The sequence below is a fragment of the Diospyros lotus genome, chromosome 2 (assembly GCF_014633365.1).
Source record: "Diospyros lotus cultivar Yz01 chromosome 2, ASM1463336v1, whole genome shotgun sequence".
In the NCBI taxonomy this organism is placed as follows: Eukaryota; Viridiplantae; Streptophyta; class Magnoliopsida; order Ericales; family Ebenaceae; genus Diospyros; species Diospyros lotus.
The window spans coordinates 33,644,070-33,671,965 of record NC_068339.1 but is presented as its reverse complement, the minus strand read 5'-3'; the positions used below and the strand labels follow the sequence as shown (position 1 = coordinate 33,671,965).

The 27,896-nt window shown below is 39.2% G+C and overlaps 1 protein-coding gene across 8 annotated transcripts in view; it reads right to left on the bottom strand.

Moving 5' to 3' along the window:
- LOC127794339 (protein MICRORCHIDIA 6-like) overlaps positions 1 to 17,757 on the bottom strand; it is a 104,211-nt gene extending 86,454 nt beyond the window's left edge. For 2 of the 8 annotated variants that reach the window (XM_052325351.1, XM_052325352.1), the window contains exon 1: positions 16,534 to 16,695. In XM_052325351.1, coding sequence (XP_052181311.1) covers positions 16,534 to 16,578 — 45 coding nt within the window. In that variant the 5' untranslated portion in view covers positions 16,579 to 16,695. Of the gene's footprint in view, positions 1 to 16,533; positions 16,769 to 17,174; positions 17,395 to 17,524 lie in introns of those variants that run through there. The other 6 variants (XM_052325353.1, XR_008021644.1, XM_052325356.1 and 3 more) reach the window with 6 other exon arrangements.
- Between the last annotated feature and the right edge of the window lie 10,139 nt (positions 17,758 to 27,896).

Here is a 27,896-nt window from a genome sequence, read left to right as displayed (position 1 = left end):
ATGCCCTAAATACTCAATTTGTGCTTGTGCAAAAGCACACTTAGACCTTTTGAAGTACAACCGATTGAATCGCAAAACCTGAAAAGTAGTCCTAAGGTGCTCTAGGTGTTGGTCAAAAGAAGAGCAGCATATCAAGATGTCATCAAAGAATACTAAGATAAACTTTCTAAGATAGGGTTCAAAAATTCGGTTCATTAAGGCTTGGAAAGTAACAAGGGCATTAGTAAGACCAAATGGTATCACAGTAAATTCATAGTGCCCATGATGTGTTTTGAAAGCAGTCTTTGGGATATCAAATGGGTTCATGCTTATTTAGTGGTAACCTGAGCGTGGGTTGAGCTTGGAAAAAATTGAGGCGTGTTTGAGCCCATCAAGTAGATCCTCAATGATGGGTATTGGGAATTTATCTTTGATGGTAATGGCGTTTAGTTATCTACAATCGACACAAAAACGCCATGTCCCATCTTTCTTCCAGACCAAGAGGATAGGAGAGGAAAAAGGGCTATGACTTGGTCTAATAATTGATAGGGAAAGCATGTCCCTAACCAGCTTTTCAATTTCTGTTTTTAGTTTGGGAGGGTATCGATAAGATCTTATGTTGAAAGGTTCAACAGATGTGCCACTTGGGACATTTTCTTCCAGAAAAGCTGATGCAGCTTCTTCCCCTTTATCATTCTCCAAGACCCGATCTCCACATTGCCTTGGAGGACCACTCTTCCTCCCTTCCTTTTCTAGGGAAACTTCCATCTTATTGAAATCGAAACTAATTGGACTCACCCCTTTCATCCAATCCACACCCAAAACTATATGACAACCTCCTAGCTTCAACAATCTCATATCAGCCTCAAATGCTTCACCCTGCATCTACCAGCAAAATCCCAAGCAAGCTAACGTGCTCAACACCCTATTGTCGTTGGCCACAGTCACAAAGAGTGGTTGGGTACTAGCCATAGGACACTTCATTTTTTTTACAGTACCCTCATCAATAAAACTGTGGGTACTCCCACTGTCAATCAATACCATAAGGGTGCCTTCTTATACCCTACCCTCAACTTTGATTATTTTGCTACTAACAATCCCTTTTATAGCATGTAAAGAAATTGCCCCATTATCCTCTTCTCCTGCCTCTTCTATCATCATGAGGCCTTCCTCCTCTTCCTCTTCTTCTTCTTCTAGTAACAGCAGTTGCTTCCTACATTGATGCCCTATGAAGTACTTATCTCCACACTTGAAGCATAGCCCAGCCTGCCTCCGGTGTTCGATAAGTTTGTCCCTAGATTGTAAATTAGGCCCTGGGGGTGGTAATGCCTGATACCGGACCCCTATTCCTCCCTTCAAGGGTTCCCACCCTGTTAACTTACCCCCGTATTGCATTACACTTGGCATCCCTCCTCTGTTCTGCCCCCTTTGTTTCCTCATCGGGACCTCAAACGTCAACTCCTGTAAGAAGGCTCCCTCTACTGCCTCTTGTACTGTTTTAGGCTTTAGTACCTTCACAGTTGATCTCAATTCATCATTCAATCCTCCCACAAAACTAGATACGAAATACTCCTTTGTCAAGTAGGGGTTTCTACTCAACATTAGGGACTTCAGCTCTTCGAATTTCATTATTCCATCACTGTTCCTTCCTACCTTAGGCGATTAAACTCCTCCACTACGTCCATCATGCCTCTTTCCCCGAACCTCTCACAAAGTCCTTTAAAGAATTCTTCCCAACTATAGGACTCCCTCACCTTGGACCACCCCTGGAACCAAATGTCCCCAAAGTCATTGAGGTAGGCCAAGGCCACCCTCTAGTTCTCCACCACTTGGTGGATCACAAACATCTCTCACATCTCCTGATCCACCATTGAGATTTTTGTCCCTCGAACACTGGCAATTCCAACCTCGGCATCGGAAATTCGATGTGGTTTGACTAAGTAGTGCCTTCATGTCTACTTTTCCACATATTTTCTTCCTCTGTGGATAGATCCACTTCAACCTCCGACGGCCAAACATTTTGATTACTAGGGCCAATTCTCGGTAGAATTGGTTCAGTACATTCCTTAGGAGGAAAGTCAAGTGAAATCCTTACTTGATGTTGGTCAGAGAACATGATCATGAATTGTTGCAGTTGATCGCGCAGCACATTGCCTTGCTTGTGCATCCCCCGCATTTCCTCCCAGATTTGATCTCGCGTGTCTCCCCTGAACTTCTCTACAATCCCCTCCAATTTTCGATCCACCATCGAGCCAATCTTATCCTCCATTGTTGTCACGACCCCAGGGTTTAGCTAGGGTCTAGGAAGGAATTGGGAAGGATTCGAGAGGGAAACGGAGAAGAATTGGAGGGAGATATACAATACAAAACAAAAGAAATGAGAGGGAGAAAGTACGGAAAGAAAATATGAATTCACTATGTTATTTTCAGCATACCTTTCTCTACATACTAAGCCTATTTATAGGCTATTCAATAGTAAATGAAATCTGGAAAATAGCATCCATGTGCTCCTAACAACTCACAAAATACCTCCTACTAAATACTACAACCTTATTACAATAATACCCTTCTAACTACCCTTGAGTTGTGACATTCCCCTCCCCTTGAAAGGTTTCTTGTCCCCAAAAAACTTATTACAACCAAGCTATCGTTTCTTTATCCAATGCCCATCTTCACCCATGGGTTTCTTCTTCGCTTTTCCTTCTTCTTATCTGTTTTTCCCTTTTCTTTTGCTTTCTCTTTTCTTTCTCCTCAGCAGCAACAACATTATGTCTTGTTGCCACACCAATAGAAACATGAATAAGCAAAACAAAAAGAGTCTTGAACCCTTCAACAAGGAATCCCTTCCCTTTCTTCCTTTCATCTTGTTTCGCTTTATCCTTTTGCTTCCTCCATAGCTCCAAATCAGAAACATATTGCTAGAAGGTTTTAGTGTAATCAATATCATGCAAGCATCTTCCCTTAACCTCTAACCAATCTTGAACTGCCCTCCATTGGTTATCCACTTCGATTAAGGCACAAGTTTCCTCCCAATCGACTGATTTCTCAGTTGGAGTTACCTAATCCATAGTAAGTAATTCAACAACTCCTTCCATTCCTATTCTTCCAAGAGAAATAGATTTAAGATCTCCACAATCTAAGGCTGTTGTGGTCGTTTCCATTCCAAAATCTTTGGCTCCCAGATTGCTAGCAAACATCTCAGCTTCATCCCCCATAGTTACCTCCTCCAACGGTGTCATATTAAGGATTTTAGCATCTGGATTCCCAGCACCAGTGGGGGTGCTTGAGATGGCGCCAACTGTTGAACTGCCATCCCCCAATTCTTCAATCCCTTCTTCCACTTCCTTTACTTCCTCATCAGCTTCTTGCATCTCCAGATTAACAGCCTTAGAAGCTCCCTTAATAATATAGGTTTTGGTCCTTTCTCCAAACCGGTTACACAAGTCAATTACAAACTGCGGCCAGCTCAATTCCAACATTCCCCAGCTCCAATTCTGGAACCAAACGTATGCAACACCATCCAAATAAGCTGCAGCCGTTTTCACTTTCTCCCCTTCCACTACTCGGTGTTGGTAGAACATCCATTCGCACCGTCGGATCCACCACTGAGGTCTTTCTCTTTCAAACGGGAGAATGTCCATTTGTGACTCTGGAATGGTGGAGTGATTACTGCCAACCCCTTGGTCCCAATTATCCTCCTCTGCCTCAGCTTTGTCCTCCGCTTCCCTCGGATTCTGTGGCCTCTGTCTATTCATTGGCATAGTTAGCATGGGTGCCAATGAAGCCCTGGGAGTGAATTTCCTCAAAAGGAGGACATTAGATTGCCTAGCTAACATGCTCAATGTGTTCAATTGCTGGTTGATCTGCTGGCGGAACCCAGCAATTTCCTCTCGGAGCCCGCTAAAGGCTAAATCCAGATTGTCTGCATACTCCGATTGGTAGCAACTTGCCTCCACTTGGAGCTGCTTGACACCAATGACCAGATTATCTATCTTGGTTTCCAATCGTTTCATTCTCATCCCCTCCACCATGGCCAATTACTAGGTTGCCCAATAGAATTTGCCTAACTGTTTGGTGTTAGGAAAAATCAATGAGGCAGCCACAACATGCACCTAAAGCTGGGTTTCTCTTTCTGGATCCTGCGTTGCTTGGCCTTGCTGCCTTCTGATCACAAACAACAGCACATCACGCGTACTAGTCTATTACTTAACCTAACAGAATCGAAATCACCTTCCGATCAAGTGAGCAGCAGCCAAAAGTTGATCGCAACAGCCAATAGTGACTTCCCCTCCAGTTGGAATCGGTGTCTTTGTCTCTCAATTCAGTTAATCTGACCAATCTCAGGCAATAAATTGGAGCAGCTCACTAAGCGATGACTCCAGACTTCAGAAACACGATCAAAATCCACGCAATTTCCAGTTCATACCATCCGAGAATCTGAAGGAAACTACTCGAAGCACATGAAATTAACGAACGGAAAATTCGAACTTGACAAAGAGGCTTTTACTTATATCACAAAGTTTTTGTTGGATCAATAAGAGGCTTCCGAATCTATTGCTAGCTTCCTTCGGTTAATCAGATTCAATAATCGCCCCAACCCATGCCCAATCACCATCTAATTGGCTCCAGAATTTCCCAAAGTTTGCCGCTTCTTGAATCTCCTTCCGTAACTTGTTCGATTCCACACCCAATCACCAACCAGCTTCTCGTTTTCGGTGCTACTTCCGTTACGCCCTCTGATTCACTTGAAAATTTAAATCAATGTCCGATCGGAACTCTTTCAGCTTACAACGCCTTCCTGATTTTGATTCCGCAGCTAAAGATGGTCTTTCGATTCCGAGCATCAACCTCCGTCAGACCTTGCTACGAATCCCCGATTCTAAAAGCTGCTCGATCGGATACAATTTTTCTTCGCCACACTTCATCACTTCTTTTGTGATTCAATACACCTCAATTCCGAGTCACTTGCCTAATCTCAAATCACTCGGAATCTGCCGGATCTCAACACCAAGTCGAGTCGCCCTCCTCTGTTTAACGATTCTGACGCAGCCAATAAGATTCGCCTTCTAGGATCAATCTAAATTCTGCTTCACCTCTCAAATCGGACAGATCTAAATCTCAATTCTGAACTCAATCGCATGCAAGTTCTCCGGACTCAATTGTTGCTTGAACGTGCATCAATTACAGATTTCTGAAATCACCTTAGCCTCGTCTTCACCAAAGTTTGATTGAAATCACAGCCAAGGAAGGATTGGCTCTGATACCAAATGTCACAACCCTAGGGTTTAGCTAGGGTCTAGGAAGGAATTGGGAAGGATTCGAGAGGGAAACGGAGAAGAATTGGAGGGAGATATACACCACAAAACAAAAGAAATGAGAAAGAATTAGGAAGAATGAGAGGGAGAAAGTAAGCAGGGAAAATATGAATTCACTATGCTATTTTCAGCATACCTTTCTCTACATACTAGAGCCTATTTATAAATTATTCAATAGTAAATAAAATCTGGAAAATAGCACCCATGTGCTCCTAATAACTTACAAAATACCTCCTACTAACTACTACAACCTTATTACAATAATACCCTTCTAACTACCCTTGAGTTGTGACAATCGTCTCCACCCAAGCTTGGACCTCCGCCATTGAAGCGGTCACCTGCTGAAGCTGCAACTCCATTTGCCTCATTCTCGTGTCGTCAGCCATCATCTTATCTGTTGCGAACACCAACTAAGACAGTGCTCTAATACCAAGATGTTAGATCATTGATCTGACAGAAGGAACTCTCTTTGATCCGAGAGAAAATTCATGGGAATGTGAGAGGTGTAGAATTAGAGAGTTAAGGGAGAGAAATTAGAAAGAGAGACAGAATTAGGAGGGAAAATTCTGATTCCATTTATCAAATCACAGCCTTCACAATGAGTTGGGCCCATCTCTTATATAGCCTTAACTTGGGATTGGCGCTAAAACGGTTGCCAAGTCCCTTCTAGAAGCAGTATAAGTTGCCTAACAGTCTACATACAACTTGCATTGCTGGAACCTTATACCAGCAAGCTAAATCCCTCCAAAATTACAATTATAGCTATGGATAGCAATAATTAGCAACAAAGTAAAAGAGGTCATAGCCTAGGTACGTGACACTAATTTCTATAACAAGATCAGGACCCAATTTAGGGTGAAAATCTAGAGACTAAGGTCTGATAATGCCAAAGATTTCTTCAACCAATCCCTATCAAATTTTTTCCAACAAAAATGGATTATCCATGAGTCCTCTTGTCCCTATACTCCTCAACAAAATGGGTTGGACGAGAGGAAGAATGGGCATCTACTTGGGGTTACTAGAGCACTCATTTTCCACCATAATGTTCTTAAACATTATAGGGGAGAAGCAATTCTAACAGCCACGTCCCTTATTAATAGATTGTCTTCCCAAACCCTTGAATCTCATAGCCCTATTCAACTCCTAACCAAACACTTTCCTAGCATTCATGTTTCTAGTTGCTGGAAATCTAAAGTTTTTGGGTGTGTATCGTTTGTTCATGTTCATATCCTAATAGAGGCAAGTTAGACCCTCGAGCTTTAAAATGCATATTCATTGGATACTCCTCTACTCAAAAAGGCTATAGGTGTTACCACCACCCTTCCAAAAAATTCTATGTGTCAGCTGATGTGACTTTTGATGAAAACATGCCCTATTTTAACCATTCTCATAACAGCCAAATAATCACATATAGAGATCAATTTCCATATCTACCTAATCTGGATTTCTCTCCACCTTATTTTCCCCCAGTTGATACTAAGGATTCATCAAATATGACTCAGGAGAAGCCCTTGCCAAGTACTCCTCCCCTATAGGTCTATTCAAGAAGGAAGAGGTTGGTTTCGAGTCCTATGCAAGTCCAAACATCTAATTCAACTCCTGAACCTGTTGCTGATACTAGCACTGCCATCCTCATATTGATCCTTCTATACCTATAACTGAACTTATTGAACCTGTGTGAGACTGAAATTTCTTAAAGCAACCTTGATTGCCCTTAGAAAAGGCACTAAAACCTGAACCAAGCATCCTTTGCATCTGTTTCTATCCTATTTCAAGTTATCTACCCCACATAAAACCTTCTTGACCAGCCCGCATACCATTCCTATTCCCAAACACTTTACCGAAGCTATAGGGGATGAGAATTGGAGGAATGCCAAGGAAGTCGAGATGGTAGCGCTTGAAAAAAACCAAACTCGGGAGCTAGTCCAATTGCCTAAAGGAAAACACCTAGTGGGATGTAAATGATTTTACACAGTCAAATATAAGTCTAATGAGATATTAAACAGGTAGAAGGCAAGAATAGTGGCCAAGGGATACACTCAAATATATGGCATAAATTACCTAAACACATGTGCTCCTATTGCAAAGCTAAACACAGCCGGGGTACTCCTATCTCTAGCTGCTAATCTTAGGTGGCAATTGCATCAATATAATGTCAAAAATGCATTTTTGCATAGAGATCTAGAAGAAGAGGTGTACATGGATTTACCACCTGGATATAGTCCAACCACTCGAGAGAATGTAGTGTGCAAATTAAAGAAGGCTTTATATGGCCTTAAACAATCTCTAAGAGCTTGGTTTGGCCGATTTACAAAGGTGATGCTTACCCTAGGGTATAAACAAAGTCAAGAGGACCATACCCTCTTCATCCACCACTCGGCCACAGGGGAAGTGACAATGTTACCTGTGTATGTAGATGATATTGCTGTGATCATAAATGATGAGGAAGGCAGGAATAAACTCAGGAAATGCTTGATTAATGAGTTTGAAATTAAAGAATTGAGGAGATTGAAATACTTCTTGGGCATGGAAGTTGCACACTCAAAGGAAAGCATCTTTATCTCTCAATAGAAATACATTGTGAACCTACTAACAAAAACAGGGCTACTAGGTTGTAAGGCAGCTAAAACTCCAATTGAACCCAATCACAAATTGGGGGAAGTTCCAGAGGATAAAGTTGATAAGGGGTCATATCAAAGGCTAGTGGGTAAGCTAATTTACCTAGCTCATACTCAGTCAAATATTGCATATGCAGTAAGGGTGGTTAGCCAATTCATGCATAATCCTAAAGAAACTCACCTAAGGGCAATTTATAGAATACTGCATTATTTGAAAGGGACACCAAGAAAAGGCATTATGTTCAAAAGGGGAGAATGCATGACTTTTGAAACCTACACATATGCAGATTATGCAAGATCAGTGGTGGACAGGAGATCTACATCCGATTATTGTACCTTCCTAAGGGGTCACCTTGTGACTTGGAGGAGCAAGAAATAAGGTGCAGTGGCTCGATCAAGTGCGGAGGCTAAATTCAGATCCATGGCTCTAGGACTGTGTGAGTTGCTTTGGTTGAAAATATTACTACAGGACTTGAAGATCACTTTGACAACACCTATGAGACTATTGTGACAATAAGTTAGCAATAAGCATTGCTCACAATCCAGTGCAACATAATAGAACTAAGCATGTTGAAGTAGATAGGCATTTTATCAAAGAAAAGTTGGATAGTGGTGTCATGACCCTAGGATTTAGCTAGGGTCTTAAAAGGAATTGGAAGGAATTTGGGGAAGAACAGAGAAGAAATGAAGGGGGAGATTGAACAGAATTAGGGAGAAAGTAAAGAGAAATGAGAGGGAGGATGAAGAGAAATTTAGAGAGAAATCAGAATATTCATTTATCATTCAAAACATAATCATCTCCTCTTACAATGGGCCTTTTTATAGGCATAGGTAGCTCCTTAACTAATTTCTAACAGCACCCTTGTGCTCCTAACAAACAACCAAATATCTCCTAACAAACTAATATAAGCTTACAATATTACCCCTTTATTATATCCCTATCACAATATTACCCTTCTAATCCTCCTAGGGACATGACAATTTTCTCCTCTTGAAATGTTTCTTGTCCCCAAGAAACTTATTACCAACTAGTCGTTGCTTCTTTATCTAATGCCTGCCATCTCTATCTGATTTTTCTTTCTTTCTTTCCCTGTCCTTCTAGGCCTTTTCCTCTTCCTCGTTCTCTAGTATCCAAGATCAAGCCCCATCATAATTTGGCCCAGAACTCCAATAGGAGCAATCTGATAGAGTTCAAGTTCAATACCAGCAGCAATTGTTCCTACATCTCCATGGTGCACCACATCTGCACATTGAAAGATATCAACAGCATCCTCGAAATGCAGCAATGAAGGATTGCAGATTTGCCTTGGGTACTCATACCAAGACTGTTTGTGAGCATTAGCATTAGGAGTTGCTGCAACTTCAATTTCAACCAACGATTCATCCCTCCATGCAGTAGACAACAACTTGGATTTGCTAGTGAAAGAAAAAATCAGCACAGCAGCAGAAGCTGTGTTCCCCTTAGCAAAACCTTTGGCTTCTTCCGCTATATCCCTTAGCTTTCCTCCAGCTAGTGCTATCTTCACTTTCTCATTGCCTATTTCATCCCAAGTTAAGGATAGTTCAGCCTGCTTCAGAACCAAAATCCCATCGAAAGAATGCCTCTTCTCAACCTCTAGCTTCTTCCTTATTGCCAGTCCAAGTTCATCAGCCTTGAGGTCAATTTTCATAGAGTCAATATAAGATTGTTCAGGTCCTTTGATACCGTTTGCCTGATCCCATGTTGTTCCATCAGCATCTCTATCTTTTTGTTTCTTCTTCAGTGCCTTAAATGTTAATTCTTGGAGCCTGGCACTATCAGCAGCACACTTCGGAGTCTTGGGCTAAAACACCGTCACCATTGGCCTCAACTCTTCATTCAAGCCAATTAAGAAGCTTGAAACGAAATAGGACTCTGTCAAATAAGGGTTATGATTGAGCATCAAGGCCATCAGCTCTTCAAACCTCAATTGGTACTCCATCATTGACCCTACCTGCCTAATTTTATTGAACTCCTCCACCACATTAGACCAGCCCCGATCTCCAAGCCTCTTCTTAGGCTGCCCCATTTTAAGGGACTCCTCTTGGTTAGAACTTCCGCAATAATCATCAAAGAATTCCCCGGGAAATCTATAATGATACTTCTTAGTTAGTATCATCGCAAACTCCTGCAGTTGCTCATGTAACATTTGGCCGAATTCCTTATGTTTCCTATTGTTCCCAGATGCAAATGCAGCCTTCTTTTGCTGCCCTTGAGACTCCATTTGTCTCATGCATAAACTGCTCCCCATGGTTGACTTCTCACCAACAAAACACTGTAAAGACCAAGGAGCAAGAGTTCTGTACATTTTTTTTGTTTCGCCCGTTGTAACAGCTCCTTTACTTGCCTCAAATGCAATTCAATAACCGAAGAACACCCGCTCTACTTCGCCTCCCTTCTTCAAACAAAGTTAAGCAAATTTCAAAATTGAAATTACCCTTTGTTTACCTTACTAGCAGCCTAGAATTTGATTGGAATTACCACCCATGGGATTTTCTTCACTAATTTGCTGATATGCGTTGCCGGACTTCTAAGCGGAATCTCCCAAATCATCGCTCACACTGTTCCGATAATTGTTGAGGTCGCCTTACTCACAGCTTCCAAGTCGCTAGAGCTTTGACACTAAAATTGCTTCTATAAACGTCTACCACAATCGCAATCAATCTTTACTTTTCCTCCACAATTTGAATAATACTTCTAGATCACAAGTCGAGGGTAGCCTGTAGCTCAGCTTACCCAATCGCTTTCTGCGACTCGATCGGCTGCAAGAACCAATTACCGACCAGCGTCGTCACCTACTGTGGACCAATTTCTATCACGACTAAGGAATTTCGTTGTAAATCAGTTGGAACCGGCCGAGATCCACTCCTACTTCTCCTTCAGATCCGAGCCGACACTCACCTTCTCTTGGGTCGGAATCAATTCCGAGATTCAACTGGAAATTTTCTAGTTGCTTCTCTGTCTAGAACGCCAAATTCACCGGAACAGTCAGAATTGCACCCAAAGAAGAAACCGAAGGCTAAGGTTCAGCTCTAAGAGTCACCTCTGCCTCGTCTTCTCGTCTGCGCCACTTTGATTATCGCTTAAACCTCTGATCCGCTGAACTGATTGCAGACGATCGCACTTGCTGGTTCAGCGATCGCTCTAGATCCTCTTCACCAACTTGTCGGAATTCTGCCAAATCGCCAGAATTTTAGCATTGGAATCACTTGGGCTACTCGCCTTCCTTGAGCGATTGTCATGCAACCTCCAGAATTCTTCAGAATTGGGAATTGCTGGTTGTCGTAGTCTCTAAATTGGCTTCCAAACCGTCGAATCTACTTTGCCCTTCCACTTCGAGCAATACTTACAGAAAGTCGCGGCTAACGTCAACCTCCGGCTCTCTTTCGAAATACCATCTAGGAGATGCTCGCCTGTTCCGAATTTTGCTACTAGATCTGCTTCACCTATCACCAAACGTATCCTCGCTTGGACCACAGGAATTGGATTTGCTGGATTTACTTCTGTCGCCTTCTCGAACCGCGACTGCAGCCACTGAAGTCCACGAATTTTGTTGCAGTTAAGAAAGTTCACCGGAATCCACAAATCACTGCTCAATCAATTTCAATGAGAGTCGTCAGAATCAATTTATCAAAATTGCATGAACCACGGCCAAAGAGTGACTGCTCTGATACCATTTGTCATAACCCTAGGATTTAGCTAGAGTCTTAAAAGGAATTGGAAGGAATTGGGGGAAGAACAGAGAAGAAATGAAGGGGGAAATTGAACAGAATTAGGGAGAAAGTAAAGAGAAATGAAAGGGAGGATGGAGAGAAATTTAGAGAGAAATCAGAATATTCATTTATCATTCAAACATAATCATCTCCTATTACAATGGGCCTTTTTATAGGCATAGGTAGCTCCTTAACTAATTTCTAACAGCACCAATGTGCTCCTAACAAACAACCAAATATCTCCTATCAAACTAATATAAGCCTATTACAATATTACCCCTTTATTATATTCCTATCACAATATTACCCTTCTAATCCTCCTAGGGACATAACAAGTGGCTTGATTTGTACACCATACATATCATCTTATGATCAGCTGGCAAATATTCTAACTAAAGAGTTACCTGCAACCATGTATCAAAGGATGTTGAGTACAGCTTCTAACCCCTTTTCTGACAGCAATAGGGATATCCAAATCATTAAGAATAGGGTTAGATAGAACTGGAATTGAGGGTTGAGTGAATTCGATACCTAGACTGAGGTCTGATGTTGATGCAGGCTGAGAATCCAAAATGGACTAAGGTCTTCTCTTGAATACATAAGGAGAGCCCTTAAACCTAACTGGGGATGGCAGTCTCATTGCGACTTGATGAGTGAGCAGGTGAGTGTGGTGAGGGAGTAGATGGGATAGGCGGATCAATCTCTGATAGCTCACCAGAGCTTGTTGGGACAGATTCTAGGTTAGGAAGAACATCACTCACACTAACACTTTGGTCACCATGCTCCACATTTTCCCCCTAGCGACCAACACTAGAGGAGCCAAAAAAGGGCTTAGATTCAACAAATGTTACATTTTTTGACACACAGAACTTTCCAATGGAAGGATGATAACATTTGTAGCCTTTTTAAGAAGGGAAGTAATCAAGGAAGACACACCTAAGAGCTCTAGGGTCAAGTTTATCTCAATGATGTTTAGGAATATGAACAAAGGACACACAGCCAAACACCTTAAGAGAAAAAGGAGTATGCAAACTCAGTTCTAGAAAGTAAGAGGATAAACATTGGAAAAGACTTAACGATTTAAAATTTTAGAGGGTACTCAGTTAATCAAGTAAGCTACTATTAGGCCTCCCCCCAGAAATGTTTGGGAACATGATGATGGTAGAGAAGGGGAGCAACATTAAGGAGATGTCTCACCTTCCGTTCAGCTACTTCATTTTATTGTGGAGTATCTATGCAAGAATACTCATAGACAATTCCGTCTTGTTGGAAAAACTAATGCAAATAATGATTGAAATAGTCTCTTGGATCATCAGTACAAAAATTCGGGATAGGAGAGCCAAATTAAGTGGAAATCATTTTACAGAAGTAGGGTAAAACAGTACTAATAGCAGCTTTGTCTTTCAACAAAAAAATCCAAGTCATTCGAGTACAATCATCTATAAAAGAAATAAACAATCTAGCTCCAGAATAGTTAGGTATCCTAGATAGCCCCCAAACATCAAAATGAATTAATGAAAAAGGTCTAGAAGATAATTTATTACTAATTGGATAAGACACTCGATGATGCTTGGAAATTACACACATCACACTGAAAAGGACAATCACTCTCCTCCTTCAAGAAATATAGCCTTAGCTAACCCCTTTTAGGACAATCACTCTCCTTTTTCAAGAAATATAGCCCGTTCTGTTCCTCGACAACACCAATCATCTTCCTTGTGTCCATTGCCTAAAATTCACACATATGAGGAGAAAAAATAACACGACAGTTCAAGTCTTTGATGAGTTGATGGACATAAACAAGTTGGTAGATAAATTAGGTACATCAAGCACCTGTTTGATAAGAAGAACGGGGCTAAGATTGACCCTGCCCTGTCTTGGGACAGGAATCGAAGTTCCATTGGCTATAGTTATTTGTTCAGAAGTTTCCAGGGGTTTATAGGTTTCAGAAACATGCAGATCAGGGGTCATATGATCAGTGACTCTTAAATCTAGGATCCATATGTTATTCCTATCAGTTTTTGAGATAGAAAAAGAAACAGAATGTAGACAAGTACCTTGTTGAGCAAGGGAGGAGGTTCCATCTTGAATTATCCTTGGGAAATTCTTAAGCCTGTTGATCTCATCTGCATTCAACTGATTAAGATTAGATCCAATAAAGGATTACGTCTTATTAGTTGAGCCTCATTCTTCCTGCTCCTTGTTCGAGAGATAGGCCTGGTTCTTTAAGGCTAAACTCTTGAAACCTCCGATCTTCCTTAGACCCGCCTCCTTCCCATAGAGTTTAAAGCATGAGTCCCAAGTGTGCCGGGGTTTCCTATAATAAGTGCACCATAGCCCTTTACGATTTTGATTTTTGATTGCACTTTTGATTTCCCTATTCTAAATCTTGCTCCCTCTCCTTTATTGGACACCAACCATCTGAACTAGGTTCACTAAGCATAGCTACCCGCCAGTTCTCTTCACTTCAAACTATTGCAAACACTTCATTAAGAGAAGGCAGTTTCTCTCTTCCAAGTATTTGGACACTAACCAAATCATATTCTGCATTAAGGCCTACTAAAAACTCTACAATTCTATCTTTCTCAAGAATAAAATTAAGGATGGCAGCATCCTCAGTACACACCATTTTGATGTCTTGGTAATGATCAAGTTAAAGCCACAATCCATTCATCTTGTTATAGTATTCTGTTACAATTAAAGATCCTTGTCTAGTGCTACTAATCTTGATTTTAATTTCAAAGATCACTGAGGCATCTTGAATCTTAGAATAAGTTCATTCAACTATATCCCAAATCTCTTTTGCTGAAGACAAGAACATATAATTTTTGCTTACCTCAGCCTACATAACGCTCCATAACCACGACATGATAAGAGAATCCTCAATATCCCCTGCTATGAAAGTGGGATCAGATACCTTTGGAGCTGGTGCAGTTAGGTGGCCAATCTTCCCCCGACCTTTGAGAAAAGTCCTCACTAGCTGAGCCCATTGTAAGTAGTTCCTACCATCTAAACAATAGTATTCGATACATTCCAGGCAACTCTCCGGCTTCGGTTGGCTGATCAACTAGAGTTGTTTCTCCAGTTATCATGGATGGAATAACCTCAGAAATCTCAGACACGTTCACCGAAACAATTGGTTGAACAAGAAGGGAGCAATGAAGGCTAAACGAATAGGAGAAAAGGAAGAACAAAAAGGTGCAATAAAGGCACACTAGGGTTTAGAGGCACCATGAAAATATCGTTTGGCTTTGATACCATGTAAAGAACTAAATAAACTCTTCATAGATTCATATGTACACATACATCTCCTCTTATAGAGAGAAATACAACATAGGAAATACTACAATATTGTAATACCCCGAGAGCCCAGAGAAGTTAGTATATATTGAGGATAGTGTAAGAAATGAAACAACACCAGCTGGATACCTTTTGGGCTGAATATAGACAAAGAACTCCCGAGTTAAGCGTGTTTGAAGTGGGGAAGCTCAAGGATGGGTGACCCCCCTGGGAAGTTCGCGTAGGTCCATCAGGGTAAGTTATTTCGGTCCTTCCTATCGCTCGATGTGGGATGTTACAAATACATAAAAAGGAAAGATTACATATATACAATCTTAGGAAAGTTTCCTAAATTTGAATTAAAAAAGCATCCTATTCTAAATTTAGAAACTTCTAAAAAACAAAAGTTCTGACCAGCATACAGATAATAAGCCACTCTTTATTTTGATAATCCTTCAAGAATCAACAAGATGTCTTAAAGAGGCATCAATCTTGGTGAGGTTGATAACCCCATTATGAAAAAGGTGTCAATCTTGGTTAGGTTAAGAACACCACTATGACAATTTTGGCCAAATTACCACCATGAGAGGTCATCTCAAGGATACAAAAACACTCACACTCCAGGAATCCTCAACTAGAGACAAGATTACAAGGAAAATCTTGTATTCATAATATTTAACAAACACTCAAAGATATCTATGAAACTAAACCACAAAAGGGTACTTATAATACTCCAAAGGGAGTGAGGTTAGTTTTTCTTCCAATGTGGGATTGAAACCTATTATTCCACTATAGCAATGACTCACTAATCAACCTTACAGAGACACTGTCTTAAACAACCAACTGTCACCCTTCACAATCGAGGTCCTTCGCACTCTGTATTGGATAGTTGATCCTAATGTAAAATGTCCTTATCATCGATCCATGATCTAGAGACCTCAAAATTCCCCTGTCAATTTCCACAATTGGTTGTTTACTTCACAATCAAATGTCCAAAAATGTCAATTTCAACAATCAACCATTCACATTGATAATTTAGCTCCCAAGCTCTCTAGTTGCACAATCAACTCTATAACCAACTCTTCCCTTTGCCCTTGTGTTTCTAACTTAGTCATTGTTTATACACAAGAGATATCCAATTCCTTACCACCCCAATTACCTATTATTGCTTTTTCTTGTTCATTCATAACCTTTGCTTACCTACATTATCCTAAACAGTTTCTCAATCATTAATAACAGGCTAACTCACCCAATCATGTACAACCTATGTCATAATTCTCATAGAATAAGACATACATTCAACAGAACAATGTCATATTACATAACAAAACATAGCCTCTTCATCATAGACCTTTCTTCCAAAATCAACATGTTAATTAAGTTGACATGAAACAATACAATGATGGTATACCAAAATGATAGCACAAATTGCAAAATGGCCACATGCTCCAAAAATGGTTGTACACCATCAAAAGTGAGATTTTAAACACCTTCATGGGCTTGGTTTCCAACAATAATATACTTTGTAGAAAGTGCTAAATCACAAAGAGCTACGCATGTACACACAAGACCGTGCTCAAAAATGCACAAAACCATTTCCATTACATCACCTGAGTCACATGTAGGTACAATGCTAGAACTTCCACTTCATCCATGGGAGAGGTTCTCCCACTTCATTTTAGAAGAGATTATAGTTGCTTAGCTCACATGGATCGAGGTTGTAGCATTTCACCCATAGGAGGCTCACAAACTTCCATTTCTCTCGTAACACATGGCATAAAATGTCAATTTGCATGCCTCAAAACCAATGCACAATATATCATCACATGCACAATTCATCTTATTCCTCATAAACAATACATGCAAAGTAAATACCAAAAATTTAGGGGAAAAAATAATAAAGGAAATATAAAACAAATATATATAATAGATATATAGAAATTAGGAGAATGGAAAACAACAACAACAACAAACCTGATATAAAGGTAGACTAGCAAGAAAAAAGTGAAAAATAAATAGTGATAGAAAAAGGAGAGTTCTTCGGCTATTCCAATTGCAAGCTAAGCATATATAAACCAGATGATGACTCAATAGAGAAATCCTCTCGCACGTCCAATCCAAATCGAAAGAGGATTCACAACCTATAAATATATATATACTACTACCTAGCCCTAATCATACTCACACGAAGAAAAGAAGATAAAGACAGAAAAACTAAGGAGAACACATGAAGATAGAGAGGGAAAGTTACAGAAAAGTGGGACTGCTACAGGAGGAAAAGGAAGAACCAGTCGCCGACTAACTCCAAATTCCGGTAAGCCTTCATTGCATTCTTTGCTCCCCCGATTTCGTCTGAAGTTAAGCATGACCCACAGCGACTCAACTGGAACTTGAAGCCCCAGTTGCCGTACGTATAAACCCAGGAAAGAATCTGAATCGCATTCGGATTCCTATCGCCCTTGTCGCAGCCTCTGCGAAGCGGCGCAATGTTTATAAACATGGATGTATAAGAAAAGACGAGGCAAAATCCGTTATCCAGCGCCATAACTGTACCAGACACCCCTCTTAACAAAGAAATAAATTGCAGATACCAACTCTTACCTCTTCAACACCTCAAGACTGCAAGCCCAAAAAACGCTTTTTGTTGCAATGTGAGCTTGCCAAATACTGAATATTAGGATCTTGTGTATCAACAAACTATCAACCCAAAAGATTCAGTTGGTATTTTTGAAGATTGATAAAGGAAAGATGATCAGTTGATCTTTTTGCTAGAAGAGAAGATGGAATTCCAAAAAAGTAAGTCCTTTTAAACAAGAAGATAGTTCCTGTTTTGCTTCAACTTAGGTTTTAATAATTGAATTGTGAAAAATAAAGAAAAAGGCAAACTTAATAAGGGTAAAACAAGAAACTTACAATCACTTATTTGTCAAACAAATCAATTGGACAGCTGTAAAGTTCAAATTTGAAAAGTGGCACAGCTGTAAGTATTAAAATTTTTTAAATTACATTTTAATTTAACATATGAATTTTAAACTTTAATATTAAATTTGATATTTTTGAAATTCTTTGCTTTTAACAAACAAATTTTGATGTAAATTAAAAGAAAGACAATTCATAACTCATTTTTATAGAATTAAATTATTTAATATTTTTAATTTTTTTAAAATAAATATTATTATTTTAAAAATTAAAATAATAGTATTTAAATAAAATTATTTATTAAAATATTATATTCTAAAACAACTCACGCGTTTACAAGAGTATTAAGTTTTTTCTTACCTTATATGTTGATTTCTGGAAAGATTGAGTGTATTTAACGAAAGTGTAAAGTACTTTTTTTTTTAAACAACATAAAAGATTTTGATGGGTGTTGTAAAAGAATATCACTTTGTTTATGTAGGGATTTAAAATGTGTGATTTAGAAGTATTCAATAGTACATTAAAATGTAGGATTTAATAGTACATCACTTGAGGCGTATGTTTACAACACTTAAAATAGACATAATAGAAATTAAAGGACTCGAATTAAGTCTTGGCCACCTCTTTCCCAGTTCTTTTGCTTGTCTCTTCGATACCTGGCACAACTAACATACATGTAACGTGAAATTTTCTAGGGGTATAAAACACCCAAGTTAGATATTGATATCTAAGTGAGATGATTCAAAGGTAATTATGCGTGCAGATGTAAAATGCAACGTTAGAATGAAGTCTCCTCAAACACCTTAACCCACTGAGGCACATGATTGGGGTCAGACATCCTTAGCCCCACCGAGGGCACTGGATTCCTTCCCCAAATCACCACCCCCGCTTCATCAACCATCCACAACATCGGTGATGTATCCAGGAACGAAGAAATATGCTTCAACAAAGAGAAACATGAAGTGCAAGCCACAAGCATCACACAAATGAACAAACATATGACCAATATGGAGTTTATTGGGTGCAAGAATCACTCATCTTGCCTGTTTACCTTTCAGAGTTATTATTCACAAGATATCGGCCTTGGTTTTGCTTTCAATTTTTCTAGCGGTTGTAGGTGTTTTTCGACGGCTGTCTATTTTCTAGAAAACCTCTCGTTCTCTTTTGTTTTTCACCCTTTTTTTCTTTCGTTTCCTCTAGAATTTCCCCCTCTTTTTTCTTAGAATATCTCTCCTAGAAATCTTCACATTTCCTTCTCAAATGAATGCCCTAAAACCATTCCCAAAAGCCTTATTTATAGATATCTCCGGCGAATTATCTTCCACCATGTGTCACCTCGAGACTCTAATCTCATTATGACATGCCACTTGTGCCTTGAGATTTGTGTGTGGCCAATAGTTTCTTGCCACCTATGCCTCGAACTTCGTGTCTCATAATCACCTTCCAAGTTGTGGCCAATCACGCTTCATCACCTCAAGGTCATTAATGATGTTTAATCATGACTTTCAAATAAGCCAATAGTTTTCTTCCACCTTGGGAGTTATTAGTACTAAGATTTCATCATTACTTTTCTAACAGCCAATAGTTTTATAACACCAAAAGGCAGCCTCATCATGACTTTCCATGTGTAATCAATTAAAAGCTTCCAAATATTATGCCTCATCATGACCTTTCCTTTGGGTTAATCATATCGCGCCATATGTCGTCTTGATCTTTGTGCACAATTATTATATTCATGTGCATCAAATGAGATGGTGTCACTTGTCCCAATCCTTATCTTGCCACATGTCCAAAACCATATTTGAATAGGATTTGGAATCCAAGTTATATTTTATAAAAATTTGAAATCCATAACCATATTGGAATGTGGGCTCACATTCGAAATCTTTAAATCCCACATTTACCATTTTTACTTTCTAATATTGCACTCTCATCCCGAACTTTTCAATAATTGCACTTAGACCCCTTGCAACTTGATCCCCAGACTATCCTAAAATTTTCTTTTTCCTTAAATATTTGAATCTACAAATCTTGAGTATTACAAAAGTGATACAATAAATGATTTACAAAATAAGTAGTGGCTTGATGGGTCTTGGAGATTTAATTAGTTTAGTGGGTAATAATTAGATTAAATTAGGATGGAGTCGTAGGTGTATTTGACCAAGGTGTAAAAGTGTAGATATATATAAACTATATATATATATATAAAAGGAATATAGACCATGCATATGAACGGAATACATATGTATATACCATAGCTGGTTGGCTGAGATTAAACGACATTTGGTCCTTTTCTCCCAAGGTCTCCACCTGGGAGATATATGGGGGTATAGTCTAAATCTTTCTTCCATTGTAACCTTACCCTTAAAAATGCTAAAATAAAATAAACATATGCTATATTAAAATGGAATAAACCCATTTTACAAGATTTTAAACCATTATTAATTTACTAAATGGGTCTTCCAATAGAAAAATTGAGGGCCAAGGTTGAAGTGCTTAAAAGTAGGAGCTTGTTTTGTCTCCTTTATCTATTCTTGTTGAAGTTCAAGTGCAAGTGGAGAGGGAGTTTGAGCTTAGAAAAGAAAGTTTGAGAGATATTGGAGCTTAGGCATTAGAGTTGGACCTTCTCTCATAAGGTAATAAGCTTAACTCTATTCTTATAGAAAATACTTGTTATCATGAATACTCTTGAGGGTAAGGGATTTGATCTTCTAAAAATTTCTTAGTGCTTCTAATACATGATATAGGTTGAAGAATCTATGGTTGAGAAGATCATCTTGACAAAACCAACACCTTTTGTAAGTTTTCTTTCACTTCTTGTGCATAGTTTTGTCACATAACATATTAGTGGCATGTCTGGTTACACATTTTGTTTGCACTTATTTTGGGAGAGGAGAAGTGTCATGGGATCATATGGGTTATGCACTTGGGATCTCGAGATGTTAATACTAAAGGGTAGGGATGGTTGTTAACATAAATCAATGTAAGGGACCTTCAAGACATTAATACTCGAGTGTGGGGGCCGTGTATTCAAAGGCAAGACATCCTAAGTTAAAAGACTTGAGAATACGAAGATATGGGTTTAAGGTCTTACATTAGTGGCTTGTATGCTTGGAAACTTACTAAGCTTGTGAAGTTCATGGTTGTGTCTTCATTATTTTCAAATGTTTGATAAGAAATTGTGAGTTTAGAAGTTCATTGTTATTAGAGTTAGTGTCCTAATACTAGATTTAGATGACATCTAGAAAATGTAATTTGGGACTAATGATTCATATCTTGCAAGTATAATAAAATATATTTTCATATTTTAATAGACATATCTTCATTCATACCTCTCTAAAATATATATAAATGAATGAGTCTTTATATTTACTACTAAAGGTCTTATTCTTAAGTGCTAAGAATATGTGACAAAGACCATTGTATTCAGGATTTCTTAAAGTTATTCACAGTTCTTAGATTTCTCAGAAGGGGAATATGAGTAATCGATTACGGACTGGCACATGAGCTACTACATTTGATTAGTATGAGCTACTAATAATAAAGGATGGTGAGTCACATGCAATAATCCATAAAATGGATATAGTAGACATGTAAGTGGATGTTGGTTAAACATCTGCTAAATGTGATGCAAGTGATAAATCACATAATTGAGAGGATTAATGATCTGTCACTGACTTTGATTGTGTTACTAGTCCTTAGACCAGAGGCAATATAGTTATTTTGTATGTTAGTGTTAGAGATTTGACATTGCTAATAACCACCCATTTATCCCAGTGGGAATATGCACTGTGGTCTTTGTATGGTATGGAAGCAAGTGATTACTAATAGAATCTATTAACCTTCGACGTGAGGTGAATTGTAACACCCCACTTTTTCAGGGCGTGTTATAACTTAGGAAATTTCGGAGATATATTTTTTATCAACATAATATATCCAACACACATAACATAAATCATTCCCCGACAATCTCGTTGTACCTTCTCAGCAAATCAAACTTAAAATTAGTAAGTTAAGACATGTAACATCATCATAAATGCGGAATCTAGATCGAAACCTCAAATGGTACTTAACCGAAACTATTTTATTCATAACATGAAAGTCGTACCATCGTTTAACATGACATCATCAAAATAAAATACATCATAATCCAAAATGACATCTTACGAACCACCTACAAATAGCCGTCACTCCTTGACAATTCTTTTCCCTTTGGCACCGTTGCTTTCACTTAGAACGTTCGAATATTCCAAGAATAAAGTCCAAATAAGATGCTGAATCATCTTACATGAGCCAGGACATGTTTCCCAAGAAAGAGCCATAAATGAAGAGGCTAAAGAACATTGATAATGGCAATGAGGTAAAAAGGCATGCCTTTGAGGGTAATTTGGCCCAAGGGAAAGTGGCTATAAAAGAGGTCTTCTTATTCTTCCTAAGGGAGAGAGGCTGGAACAAAAAAGGGGGGCGAGGGTGTGTGGGATTTCTGGGCAGCTTCTAGAGGCTCTCTACAGCCTCATCTCCGAGGGGAATTTGTCCTCTTAGAGTGGGATTCTTCTTGCTGAGAAGATTTATCCTCTCGACGATTTCTCTCGAAAAATCCATCCACCATTTGGAAGACATGGCAGCCCTCTCAAAAAGGGCATCCAGGCTCTCAGTGGTTGATGGAAGTCTCTCGGCGAGGCACCATTTTCTCTAGGCAGCAAGTCTTGCGGCCAGCCTCCCGTCAACGTGAATCTCTCTCCCCCGGTTTCTCTTAGAAAGGCATGAGTCATCTCGGTAAGCCGTCTCTCGGGAAGGCTTCTTCCTGAGAGCTCCCGCAGGGTCTCCGACCGAGACCGCTTGTCGAGGTGCTTTCTAAGGTGTTCCGGAAAGATAGATTTCCTTAGAATGCCTCATGAACCTCCAAATTTCCACATTCAAGTTCCTGATACCAACACCCACACTTGGGCTTTTGACTCTTCTTTGCTCTACCCGTATATCTCTTACAGTATATCTTCTCGACCCATGATATTTTCCTATCCCCATAATAGGGATATCCGAGCACACCATCCCCATTGCCACAAGCCTCAATGCCCCGACCCAACTCCTAGGGTCCTTGGTTATATGTGGTCCCACTACCAAGGACTTTACTTCAACCTTCGACCACGTTTTTTCTAAGCATCCTCCACTTGATGCTCCAACCATCGCTCTGATACCAAACTGTAACGCCCCACTCCCACTTAAGAGTGTTACTCGTGAACAATTACCCGAATTGTCCACCTACCCGACCTTTGGTGAAGGGTGGATTATGTTTCAAGATGAAACGCCCTAGGTGGGAACTAGGCTCGTCCTTCCCTTCCCTCAACCCCAGAATTTACTAGCAGAATTGGGCTTCAACCACACCGCATTTGGTTTGAATGAAAACCACTTTAAGCTGCCCAATTGCCATTTTCTTATTTATCTTAATTCTTTTTTTTCCATCCAAGAATTTTACCGGCTTCATAAAATCACCATTTCAACCAATCCATTGATTGATCACCATTTTTGGAAGAGAAACTCATCATTTTCAATTTTTAAAAATTTCGGCATTATTCTCCAAAAATGCTCGAAAAATCTCTTTATTTTGAAAATTCCTCCGGGGCTCAAAATCAATTAAGAAATGGCCCAAAATCCCCAAAAAATCCAATTTTTTTTAAAAAATTGGCTGGCGAGGCCCTGCCGTGCGCTGGCCGTGCATGTCGCGTGCATGCACGTGGCCGCCCGCGCACTCGCACGTCCGCGATCGCCCGCGAGCGCGCCGCAACCCTACGGCCCTGCCCGCGCGCGGGCTGCAGCTTGCTTGCTGCTGCCACTTCACTTCTTTTATTTTTCTTTTATTTTTTTTCTTGGGCCTTTAAACCCATATTTTTCCAAAAAATTACACACCTCTAAATGCATTTAAAATATCCACTTCTCACATTCCAAAGCCTATTTTTCTTCCTAATTAAGGCTTAAGCAACACCCTTGATGCTTCCAGAACAACTCATACCAAAAGTGAGATTTAACCTAGGCTTCAACATGCCATATGTAACATCCTGCTCGAGTGATAGGAAGGACTGGAACAACTTATCCTGATGGGCCTACGTGAACTTCCCAGGGGGGTCACCCATCCCTGGATTACCTTAGGTCAAGCACGCTTAACTTGAGAGTTCTTTGGCAACATTCAGCCCAAAAGGTATCAAGCTGGTATTGTTTCATTTCTTACACTATTCTCGATATATGCTAACTTCTCTGGGTTCTCGGGATATTACATTCTCCCCCCCTTGAGCACATGACGTCCTCGTCATGCGACCTTACAACCGGTCCCAGACCTCCCTCCCTTGCATGGCCGATGTGGGATTCGCCTAAGGTGCCTACATGCACCCCTCTCAGGGACTCAGCGTCCTCGCTGAGGTTTGCCCCAACACCGCGCTCAGAGGATCGGGGGTCGGCTCTGATACCACCTGTAACATCCCGCTCGAGCGATAGGAAGGACCGAAACAACTTATCCTGATGGGCCTACGCGAACTTCCCAGGGGGGTCACCCATCCCTGGATTACCCCAGATCAAGCACGCTTAACTTGGGAGTTCTTTGCCAACATTCAGCCCAAAAGGTATCCAGCTGATATTGTTTCATTTCTTACACTATTCTCGATATATGCTAACTTCTCTGGGCTCTCGGGATATTACACCATAAATCTCAATCTCATTTCAATTTAAAATCAACACTTCAAAAGAATATACACTCATAACTTTGGCTTTAAAAATACATTATCAATAAAATAAGTTTACATTTCTTAAATCAACACCACAACCTAGGCTTCCATAAGTCATAAATTTACAACAAAAAGTATAATACATCATGAGCTTCAACCACAAGTTTGTAACTCTTCCTTTTCTCCTTTGACATAAAAACCTCATGAGCTCAAAAGCTTAGTAAGGGTGCATATGCAAAGTAAATACAAGCATAACAAATCTATGTAATGGCAAATGCATGCAAGCATGGTTAGGTTATTCCATCCTCACAACCCAACATGGTTTGAGGCATCAACCTACCACTTCTTTCCCACTCCCATGGCCATAGGTCTCATGTACAATTAAAGCATGCAAAGAGATACATAAAAATTTATGCAACCTACTTACAATGCAATGCAAGGCCTCCACCACATGGGGCCATCCCTTACCTTATTCTTGAACCTTCTAATCTTCATTTCAAGAGAGCTTCCAACATCATTTTCTCCCATCTAAAATGGCATTTTAACAAGCCACTTAATTTTTGCATACAAGCATACGAAAAAAATAAAGAGAAGAAAGTATAACTTGCCTTGATTTCTTCTTCTTCTTCTTCACTTTTCCCTCCATGGAAGACTCATTTCTCTCTCTTTCTTTCCTTCCTTCTTCATTTCTTTCTCCAAATGGCCAAATGAAGATAAGACTTCCTTACTTGCCATTTTATACTAGTTTTCCATATTTCAAGAATGCATCCTAGCCATTCACTAAAGGCACAATCCATGTGCTTAAGGGAAAACTAAATCTTAAGCATCAATTTTAATAAACAAGACTTCTCTCTTGGAGAAAACACAAGAAGCACAATCCATGTGCTCCCTTCTTTTAAAATCCAATCCTTTGAATTTTCAAGAATCATCCACTACCCTTGGATCAAGTCCCATAAATAGATTTCTTTTCTATTTATTTAATTTGGACTAATTTCAAGACAAGGCTCGAAAGACATAATTACATTATTTTTCATTTAAATAAATCCCACAATTTTTCAAAGCATTAATGGGTGACCATTTTCTCATTTTCTTTTTGCATTTATTTAAATCTCATATTTTCCAAGGCATTAATGGTGATCATTTATCATTTTCTTTTGGATTTACTTTAATCCATGTAATCACGCCTCTCATTAAATGCTTGAAAGACCAAAATCATTTCTTTTTGCATTTAATTAAATCCTTCTCCAACTCATAAATCCACATATATATATGCTCCCACATTTTTAATATATATATTTCTCTCAAATTTTCAAGATTATGCCAAGTGTCACTCTAAGACACAAACTTGGCTTCAAATTCTTTATCTTGGTCCTCCATGTGGCATTACCACATTAATTCACCATTTTAGCGAAAAATTAATTATTTTCTCAAATAATTCAATATCCATTTTCCCTATTTTTCATAATTAAATTCCTTTATGGAGATAAATTCCAAAACTCCCAAAATATCCTTTGAGAATTTATTAATCCCATATATCTCCATATAAATACCAAATTGGGATTTAATTCACTTACATCCCTAACTCCTCATAGGAATTATTTCTAATTTATCAAAATACCATTTATTGGACTTTACTATCCAAATTACCAAAATACCCCTCTCATAGGGCACCCTCCATCTCAAGGATTCACCACCTCCTCAAGGGTATTTTTTGGAATTTTCTCACTTTCTTTCTCATTCTCTTAGCACCGGTAACACCGGGTGTTACAGCTGTTCTCTTTCATGGCATGAGGTGGTTATAACTATTTTATAACCTTTACTGATGATTTGTCACAGCATAGTTATGTGTACTTGATGAAGTACAAGTTTGAAGTCTTTAAAAAGTTTAAAGAGTTTAAGGCTGAAGTAGAAAACCAAACTAGAAAGAGTATGAAAATTCTTTGATTAGATTGAGGTGGGGAATACTTGAGTATGGAATTTAATGACTATCTCAAGGCCAACGACATAATATCCCAGTTAACTCCTTTAACAACTCTACAGTTGAATGGTGTTTATGAGAGAAAAAATCGTACCTTGTTGGACATGATATGATCAATGATTGCCTTTGTTGATCTACCATTATCACTGTAGGGCTATGCTTTATCCACTGCCATATATCTCCATAATAGGGCTCTAAGTAAGTCTATCAAGAGTACACCATATGAGATATGGGTTAGGAGGCAACCAAGTCTTAAGCATGATAGGATTTGGGGTTGTCCTACCTATGTTTAGAAACTCAAGATAGATAAGCTAGAATCTCGTTCTAGCAAAGAAAGATTTGTGGGGTATCTAGAGCATTGGAAAGGGTACTATTTCTAGTGATCAAAGAATGTTGATTAGCAGGGATGCCATATACTTGGAGAAAGAGTTTCTTCAGGAGGGCAGTGTCGGTAAGAAAGTAGAATTAGAAGAGGTGTCTTCTGAGCCACAAGTCGAGCCTAGTGAATAAGTCAATCCAGAGCCAGTAGGTCCCAGTAATGTCATTCCACAAGAGGCTCATAGATCTAGTAGAGTATCTCATCCTTTAAAGCAGTATGGTTTTGTACTGGAGGGGATACAAGAAGTGTTCCTGTATGGAGATAGTGATTAATCTGTTGATCCTATTAAGTACAAAGAAGCGATGACAGACATCGATTATAAGAAATGGTAAGAGGCTATGTAATTAGAAATGGAATTGTTCCTATAGGGTGTAAATGGATCTATAAGAGAAAGATTGGTCCTAATGGGAAAGTGCAAACCTTCAAGGCACGGTTAGTGCCGAAAGGGTATCATAAAAAACAAGTATAGACTATGAAGATACATTTTTGTTAATTGTTATGCTTAAGTCCATTAGAATGATGCTGGCCATTGTTGCACACTACACTTATAAGATATGAAAAATGGATGTCAAAATGACATTCCTGAATGGTTATCTTAAGGAAGATATATTCATGGAACAACCTCAAGGTTTTGAGCCTTCCAATGCCAATCAAGTGTGCAAGCTTAATAGATCCATTTATAGTCTTAAGTAAGCCTTTAGATCTTAGAACATCTGTTTTGATAATGAAATCAAAGAGTTTGATTTTATTAGAAATTCGATGCTGGTATGATGATGTCAACAAAGCTATGGTTGTCCAATAAATTCTCCATGAAAGATCTAAGAAATGTGACATATATCTTCGGAATTCACGTCCATAGAGATAAGACAATAACTATAGACTCCATTACAAAAGCCAAATATATTACTGCATGCAATGCTGCAAACAAGGTAATTTGGATGAGGAAGTTTCTTACTGAATTGGAAGTGCTTTCGTCCATTAAGT